Source organism: Salmo trutta, chromosome 20 (genome assembly GCF_901001165.1).
Source record: "Salmo trutta chromosome 20, fSalTru1.1, whole genome shotgun sequence".
NCBI lineage: Eukaryota > Metazoa > Chordata > Actinopteri > Salmoniformes > Salmonidae > Salmo > Salmo trutta.
This window is the reverse complement of record NC_042976.1, coordinates 43038496-43048147: the sequence shown is the minus strand read 5'-3', so window position 1 is coordinate 43048147 and position 9652 is coordinate 43038496. Positions and strand designations below refer to the sequence as shown.

Genomic DNA, 9652 nt, shown 5'->3' with positions numbered 1-9652 from the left:
TTCACAACATACTAAGTGTGTGCCCTCAGGCCCATACTCCACTACCACATATCTACAATGCAAAATCCATGTGTACGCGTGTGTATAGTGCGTATGTTATCATGTGTGTGAATGCATGTCTCTGTCCTTATGTTTGTTACTTCACAGTCCCCGCTGTTCCAAAAGGTGTATTTTTACCTGCTTTTTACATCTAATCCACATCAGGTGCAAGCAGTAGAATCAGAGTTCCTTGTAGTCATGGCTCTATGTAGTACTGTGGCCTCCCATAGTCTGTTCTGGACTTGGGGACTGTGAAGAGACCTCTGGTGGCATGTCTTGTGGGGTTTGCATGGGTGTCCGAGCTGTGTGCTAGTATTTTAAACAGACAGCTCGATACCTTTAGCTTGTCAACACCTCTTACAAAAACAAGTAATGAGGAAGTCAATCTCTCTTCCACTTTGAGCCATGAGAGATTGACATGCATGTCATTAATGTTAGCTCTCCATGTACTTTTAAGGGCAAGCTGTGCTGCCCTGTTCTGAGCCAACTGCAATTTTCCCAAGTCCCTCTTTGTGGCACCTGACCACACGACTGAACAGTAGTCCAGGTGCCTGTAGGACCTGCCTTGTTGATAGTGTTGTTACGAATGCAGAGCAGCGCTTTATTATGGACAGACTTCTCCCCATCTTAGCTACTGTTGTATCAATATGTTTTGACCATGACAGTTTTACAATCCAGGGTTACTCCAAGCAGTTTCCACATTATTCATTACTATCATCACGATACCATTTCTTTGGATTGTTGTGATGTTTGTATGTGTTACAAATACACCAATCAGAAAATACTCTATATTCCATATGTGATTTGTGCATGAACAATGGATGCTGAAAGGTTCGTAGTGTTTGCATCTCAACATAAAGAAGGATCTGACAAACAGCACAAAGATCCTTCACTGAGGTATGACACATGGCAGGGAATTACCAGGCCGCTGGGAGTGGCAGTTGGTTCCTTTTACAGTTCATCAGTAGCATGGTTTTCCTTTTCACTGGGCCCCATAAAAACCTATAGATACAACTACTAGAGCTACAGTACTGCTGGATGTACCCATTCCTCCTTATTGACATTTTAAGTGACAGCTCTCAAAATATTTCAATAATGTGATAAAAACATAGGACACTTACCCTGCCCTCACCCCCACTTACCCTTCCCCCTCATTTATCATCGCTACAGTTGTAAATGTGCATATATTATTATTTTTATTGTCTCATTCATACAGGCCGTCATTGTAAAGAAGAATTTGTTCTTAACTGACTTGCCTAGTTAAATAAAGGTTAAATATAGATATATTTTTTTAAATAACGTATATTTTTTTGACCTGCACAGTACCCTGCGATATATTTTTTTACGTGTCTTGGCTAAAGGCAAATATAATGATCTCCAATATGTGAAATTATTCCATTTGCCATAATGTGTCATCTATATTTTTTTTGTAGGCTGGAATGAGGGCTGTACCCCTCCCCCAGGATGATGATCAGCCCAGTCCTCCGTGTGGTTGCTGTAAATAACCTCAGCATTCTCAGGGTATCTCTATATAAAAGACTTCATGTCCAGCAGACCTCACTGCCAGAAGCAAGGTTAAACCATGTTCCTTAGATATCTCAATGTATCTATAAGGAATTACGATCAAGGGTCCTTTGGTTGACAAAGTAAAACCACTTGTAGGAGTGACTACCATGACAATGATCAAAGGAGAAATATACAGTGAGGAGTCAAGGTTAGGGCTTCAATAGTTACTTGGGGGCACCTTGTCAGTTCTCACTGTGAATAGGAATTTCCTTGGCTTGCACAAACTAAGGATATATTGTTGTCTTTGCAATCAACATCTCAATCTGTGATCATTAATTATTTCTATAATTTAACAAGACTTCATGCTAATTGGTTATACTGCCAAAAATAAATTTCCTGCTATTTCACAGTATGACTTACTCCCCCAGTCTATGTAGTGAGTAACTAAGACAGCGGAGGGTGAGCAAAAAATACTTTTAAAAAGCTTGTCCCCATAGTTCCTTGTTCAACCTGTAATAATCCTGTTTCTCTACACTGTCACCATCTCCACTTGAGGGGACTTGGCACATGTGTTTAAAGGGGTTCAATTCACCTTTTAAATATGCCTTTTCTTTAAAGGTTCCAGCCGTGTGATGTGACCAGCATGAGTAATCCCATTTAAAGGGGAATAACATGCATTACGGAGCCCAACTTTGTGCCCCCTATTTACATAATTTAGTTTGGCAATCTGGAAAAGGGCTATTAACAGCATGGGGTGGGTGGGGGGGGGGGGGGGGGGGTAGATCGATACTTTATTTCAACATCTCCAGCATCATCTTGGTCCCAGATAAGAAGGCATCCACTAATTCAAATTCGTGCTGGAGCCTGTGACGCTACCATTAATTCCTGATAAGAAAGGACCGTTGTACTGCCTTACTTAATCTCTGACAGATGCTTCAGCCGGATCGATAGTCTTTCACTTTTTTTTGTTCCAAAGAGAAGATTGATTGCTAGGAGTTACCTGCTGCTCTTTTCTACTTATCTCATTCCTCATTATTTTTCAAATTCGGCATTCTCTGGGGACCCGAGGGGGGATGGCATTAAAAACCAGTGACCCACTGAAATCCACATCAAGCACCGGATGTTTGGTAGAACAACCTTTGACACCAACTTATTATGGTCAAGGAGTAAAACAGCGTTACAAACAAGTGGATTAAGCAGGAGCAGGCTATGGGAAGATCAGGGACGTATGACGGGGGAAGTTGCGGCTCGCGCCAGTGAAGAGGAAATAATCACAATGATGCCTTCTCATGAATCATTAAGTAGCCCCATGCCTCTTAGCTCGACTCAAAACACTGCATTTTCATCTATGGGTCTGAAAGGGTGTTTTTTGACAGCAGTATTACTGCTGATAAGCAAGACTCTGCCAGCTGATCAAGTACTGAGACAAGCATCCCGAGCAGCAGCTACACAGCAGCACTAGTCACTATGAGCAGTGGCAGTCAGTAGCAGCAGCACTAACAGCAGAAGCAGCAGCAACAGCAACTCTCTCGTGCCTTTTTTTCTTCTTTGTGTAGTTATAATCTGTTCTGAGATCAACGGCCAGGGAAGACGGGACAAGTGGATCAGGGCTGATAGCTGTCATCAAAACAACCCCAAACGCAGACCTGGCTGCCCACATGCCGATCGAATTTGTTTGCAAAATCAAATTTGCAGAGGAGGATGAGAAGCAGAAAGGCAAACAGGATGGGGACAAGGAGAGCCTGATTGAGGAGAGCTGCACACCTCCAGCTAAGGACCTGGTCGGCTTCGCCAACTCCAGCTCTCTCCACGGGATTAACCACATCTTTGTCTCGGGGCGCCTGGGCATTCGGCAGACCCTCTGGGCACTTGCCCTTTTGGCTTCTCTGGCACTCTTTTTGTACCAGGCAGCAAAGTGTGCCATCTCTTACCTGGAGCACCCTCACGTCACGGCTTTGAATGAGGAAGCGAGCCCTGAGATGGTCTTTCCTGCTGTGACCATCTGCAACATCAACCGCTTTCGTTTCTCCGCTCTCACCGATGCCGACATCTACCACCTGGCTAACCTCACAGGTCTACCTCCAAAAAACCGGGATGGCCACAAGCCCACTGATTTGGACTATCCTGCGCCCGACATGCAGGACATCTTCAACCGGACGGGACATCAGCTGGACGAGATGCTGAAGAGCTGCAACTTCAGTGGCCAGAACTGCTCTGCTGAGGACTTCTCTGTGGTAAGTTGAAAAGTTTCCCAAATTAGCCGACTTGCTTGTGTCTTGTTCTGAGAAAGAATTTAATTTCATTCAGTGTTCATCTAAACTAAAACATTTCAAATACTGAAAACACACAGCATTAGAAAAATAAATATACATGTTCTTATGTATTCTGAATTTTGTAAAACACAATTCCGTGGGGGCATGGCACTTGTCGTGTTTTTCCAAAACACCTGGAGGCCTGAAAGAAAAGGTTGAAGTCAGCTAAATACTTTCAAGTGTAATTAGTGGCATTTCAATTCTCGGTTCTAGTGTTACTTGAAGAGCCATGTGCTTTTTACTGGGACAAGCTTATAAAAATAGGATTCAGAGCTCTGTGTCAGTTAGCTTTCATCATGCACAGGGCAGCAACAGTTCTCTCATGATTTCCTAGTGTTTGAGAATGTAACGGCATGGAACAACTGCTCCGGCTCCCCTAAAGGGAAAAAACTGTTTACTTTTTAAATACACGCTGTGGTTTTGTGCTACCTCTGATGCCAGCAGCTGAGAGAGTTCATGGCAACAAGATCATATTTTAAAAGCGAACTTCTCTTTCCTTCACTCCCTCTCTCTTTCTCTCTCTGGCATTGCAGAACCGCTGCCTAGCTCTCTCAGCTCTTGAACCTTTCAGGAGGGGAGGAGTAATGTTCCGCCAACGTTGTATTTCAATCTCACTGCTGTTAAGATTAAATATTTAGAGACAGACATACATGATTTTTGCATTAGCCAGATTGACTAAAAGGAATAAAAAAGAAATTCCATAAGCTTCTCTCACATCCGGACAGGAAGGTAAGGTCTGTCTGTCTGTCTGTCTGTCTGTCTGTCTGTCTGTCTGTCTGTCTGTCTGTCTGTCTGTCTGTCTGTCTGTCTGTCTGTCTGTCTGTCTGTCTGTCTGTCTGTGTGTCTGTCTGTGTGTGTTGTGCACTATTTATTAAAGCCACAGTCCTGATAGCAGATGGATGTTTTCCCTCTATCCAGGAGGAACAGGAATATGCAATGGCTTTAGTGATGATAAAGTACTGGTGTCAAGTCTTAATAGGGTGTGTTGAACATTGATATGCTCACTTTCCTGAGACCCAAGGATTCTCTCTTTTCATGGTGATTAAACAGTAATGCCCTTTGATCTGCCATGTTACAGACCAAGGAAATAATGACGTATCCTTCCTTATTTCTGTGACTGTTGCAATGTATTGGCAGCTTGTTTTATATGTAGTACTTCTGATCTTCAAAAGAATCACTCACATAGTGACATGTTATTGCCCCTGACATATAGTAAGATCCCCGTAGATTTCTCTTTTTTTTCATCATGCTAAAATAATAATAAAATGACGGGTAAAGATGGCAAAATACTGGCAGCTCTGGAGATGCGATTCCAAAAGTTTGCAAAGTGCTTGGGTTCAAGCTATTGCTACACCAGTTGATGAGAATGTCCTATGACACTTTGACAGTCCCTTCTCTCTAAGTACATCAATTAGGGGAAGATTGTGACATCCAGGAACGGGGCTGTCCTGTGTCAGCTGTTGAAACCTCACTAGTTCCCCGGGATGGGGAGTGACTTCAGCACAGATTAAGATCCCGTAGAAAGTTCCTTAAGTTGCTGTTTTCTCTCTGTCACCTATGGGATCTGCATTTCGGGGGCTGTCAGTTAGATTTGTTACAGGCTTCCTACCGCCTCCACGCATGACAAGTCATTTACTCCACCCCCAAGGGCAGCACAACTGGGAGGGAGCGTCTGTGTGAGGAGCCAGCCTTCCTGGGTTGGGAGCTCTGGGTAAGGGCAGGCAGGGAAAGGATGGGATGGATGTGCGCTAGCTAGCTAACGGATGTTAAACCCATCCACAGTCTCTCACACTGCATTTACTCCTCATTTCATGTGTGCGTGCCTCTGAGGAACGTGGAGCAACAGAAGTGTGCGCCACAGTATGCAGCTAAGGCTGAATGTTAAACTAACTCACTAGAAGCATTGTTATTACAGGCAAGATGCAATTAAACACAGACACACACACTCTCCCTCTCTCTCTCTCTCTCTCTCTGTTTACCTTTTATTATTTTTCCTCAGTGATTTGCATATATCGAGAAGGCCTTATGCACAGGGTTGTGAGTTTCAATGGATCATTCAGAGGTTTCCAGATATTTTGTTTAGGTAATGACTGAGATGCTGCTCTGGGAAAAATTGCCTTATGAATAGTCTCATTCCAAGCCATTTGTCATTTCATTATTTGTCCCTAAAGAAACATTCTGTCTGTCTTTATTACCTTGCAACTGATATTTCATTTTTATATTTTTCAACTGGTCTCTCACAGAACACTTCAGTGTTCTCAAGTTAGACATATAATTGAATTGAAAAATTACATGGTGTGACACACTGTGAGTCTGAATCGTGTGCTTTGAAATGCAATAATTTGTAGGGAAAAAGGAATTCAAAACGATACATTTGCGCTTGAAGCACTCAAGACCCCACCGAGATAACGATACATAACAATTTATTGTACATTCTGGTCCCTAAGAATGAAATGATTTTCAAAGAAAAAGAAGCTTTGTCATCCAAACATGGTAGCTCTGTTGGAAGCCTATCATCAGAAACACCTTGGATAGATGTGGACTAACAAAGACCTGTTGGAAGCCTATCGTCAGAAACAACTTGGATAGACGTGGACTATCAAAGACCTGTTGGAAGCCTATCGTCAGAAACACCTTGGATAGACGTGGACTATCAAAGACCTGTTGTCGTTTTTCACTAGATTGATTGGTGTATTTTTTGCTGTTATTTTGTACTGAAAAGAAAATGCTAAGAAAAATGCAGCTACTAGCGTTGTCATATTTGACGTTTTACAGATGTCACGCAACATTAGCCGTTCCCAGTCCCTATTCAATTCAACAATCTGTTTTCCTAGTAGGTCTTGATGTTTATATTGAATTTAAGAATGTGTTGACTGGTCAACAAATAGGAAAACAAAATAGCTGATCTATTTTAGAACACGGTCGTACATAATTACATATCAGAAGGATTTGTTTCCCTTCATTAGGCTAATAACTTTGCAGATTGTCAGCATTGTTTGACTAGCATTTTATACCATTTGGTATAATTAAAAATCATATTGATTCTGATTATTTTAGCACCAGATAGAGCTGACCCAACATGCCATGAATAAATGTTTATTCCCATTTTTTTTTGTTTTTACCTCCAGGATAATTGTTATTTCATTGTGTTGTGCTATCGTGTAGATCTGTCTCCCCAGCATGTGCAGAGAGCCCTTTGGCATTTTAAAGAGGATATTTTGGATTTGTTTGCTCTCTCGGTCGGCTCTGTTTGCAGCTGCATTATCAGATTTAGCTCGCAGTAAGGACAGATCCCTTCTGCATATATTCATGTGGTTAACTAAGTGGTGTTGGTATGATGTGCAGAAATCTTTGTAACCTGGGTTAACGCAGTCACAATTAAAGGTCCCCCTCTGCAATTTGTCTTTTCTGCGTGTTAAGTCCTTGTTGAGAGGCTGGTGTGTTTTAATAGATAATTGAATACTTAACAACGTGATCCTGAATGGTTAACTGTTCTTGATCTCCTCTACCTCACCTATTTCAATCAAATCAGAAGTGTTGGAACAAGGATAATGAAATCAATAGTATGCAGAATGGTTAGGCAAGCATGTATGGTGATGCTGTTGTTGATCCTTACCAAGGCAGACAACTGCCTGACTAGATATCTGGGGCTTTGTTCATACAGTATACGGGTTTGAGCCAGGTTGTATTAACCTACAACTTGTTATTGCTAAGCTCTAGTGAATTTCCTATACGCAAAAACTCCCAAGTCAACAACAAAAGTAGGCACTCTTTATATCTGATTTCTTTGTGTCGTCCTGTGAAATGATTTCCCATGAACCGGTGATCTTTGTTGACTCTGTCAACAAGTGGGCTGGCACCCACTCTCTCCCGGGGTGGCATGTCTCCCTTGTCTTGGAGTGTGTGCTGCACATGAGCATGACATCAGGTCCCCCAGTGGGTTTAGCATCTGACTCCCCCCCCCATCCGTCCAGCACCCTGACAGAGGACTGGGGACCGTGAAAGTGACCGCCTTTCTGGAGCTTCATCTGAAACAACCTGTCAATTAGCCGTCCAGTTCCACTGCTATGGGCCTCTCTCTCTGAAGCTTACCATGCTACTCCACATCTGATGTACATACTCAATCTGAATTCAGAGCCATCTTTAGTTAGGATATGAGCAGCAATGGGAGACCACAAATTTGCAGTTGCTAGCTGTGCCAATAGAGATCTTGGTTCGAATGCAGGCTCTGTCGCAGCCGGCCGCGACCGGGAGACCCATGGGGCGGCACACAATTGGCCCAGCGTCGTGCGGGTTAGGGGAGGATTTGGCCGGCAGGGATGTCCTTGTCCCATCGTGCTCTACCGACTCCTGTGGCGGCCCGGACGCATGCACGCTGACACGGTCACCAGGTGTACGGTGCTTCCTTTGACACATTGGTGTTGCTGGCTTAAGCAGGCATTGTGCCAAAAGCAGTGCGGCTTGGTTGGGTCGTGATTCGGAGGACGCATGGCTCTCGACCTTCACCTCTCCCGAGTTCGTACAGGAGTTGCAAAAAGGGGTAAAAGTAAAAAAATATATATTTTTAACCTCTACGGGATCGGTGTCCCCCCACGGGATGGTTGCGCTAACGTAGGCTAATGTGATTAGCATGAGGTTGTAAGTAACAATAACATTTCCCAGGACATAGACAAATCTGATATGGGCAGAAAGTTTAAATTCTTGTTAATCTAACCTCACTGTCCAAGTTACAGTAGCTATTACAGTGAAAGAATACCATGCTATTGTTTGAGAAGAGTGAACAATTATGAACTAGAAAATGTATTAATAAACCAATCAGGCACATTTGGGCAGTCTTGATACAACGTTTTGAACAGATATGGAATGGTTCATTGGATCAGTTTTAAACTTTGCACATACACTGCTGCCATCTAGTGGCCAAAATCTAAATTGAACCTGGGCTGGAATAATACATCATGGCCTTTCTCTTGCATTTCAAAGATGATGGTATTATCTTTTACCAGATCTAATGTGTTATATTCTCTGACATTAATTTCACATTTCCACAAACTTCAAAGTGGTTCCTTTCAAATGTTATCAAGAACATGCCTATCCTTGCTTCAGGTCCTGAGCTGCGGGCAGTTAGACTTGGGTATGTCATTTTAGGCGAAAATTGAAAAACAAAGAAATACTTCAGTTTATCCCGTATCAAGCAGCTCTCTGATGGGGGATACGCAAAGACTACTGTAGGTGTAACCTATTCCAGGCCCTGTCCAACAAACACTGTCCTCCTCCACGCTGGAGATGAAATTGTCAAATTGGTCACTGCTTTATTCGATATGCATCATCAACATCTAATCAGATAAATCCATCCTGTGACCAGCTACTGTATAATCCAAAACCAAACAGTTTATTTTCTTAAAGGATTTGGCTTTTTTATCATTCCTGAGCAGATTTAAAACATCTTACCTCTGCAAGGTTTGGAGCACTAGGCTGTATATGAGGAGAAGCTAGAGCTTAGGGATGGCTTCTAACTCCACGATAAAGGTTTCTAATGCTCCGGTGAAGTTAACCCCCTTCTAACCCCTGGGTGTCATCTACTCATACATTTGTCTCCTTTTGAGAAGTAGAACACCAAGCTGTAGGTTGTGTTAATGCGTGTGCGTGCGTGCGTGCTCGTGTGTACACACACGTTTCATCACGGGCTGAAGGACTTGGTTCAACAAGATTGATAATAACCCCCAACTGTCCCTCCCCCTTCCATGGATCGATATATCCTTCAGTCAGATTGCTTCCCAGGCCTTAAGCCTAGTCTG

At 42.9% G+C, this 9652-nt stretch overlaps 1 protein-coding gene across 2 annotated transcripts in view; it reads left to right on the top strand.

The window, feature by feature from the left end:
• The first annotated feature begins 2965 nt into the window (after positions 1–2965).
• Positions 2966–9652, top strand: part of LOC115156107 (acid-sensing ion channel 4-A) — a 167795-nt gene continuing 161108 nt past the window's right edge. For both annotated transcript variants that reach the window (XM_029703414.1, XM_029703413.1), the window contains exon 1: positions 2966–3779. In XM_029703414.1, coding sequence (XP_029559274.1) covers positions 3204–3779 — 576 coding nt within the window. In that variant the 5' untranslated portion in view covers positions 2966–3203. The remainder of the gene's footprint in view (positions 3780–9652) is intronic.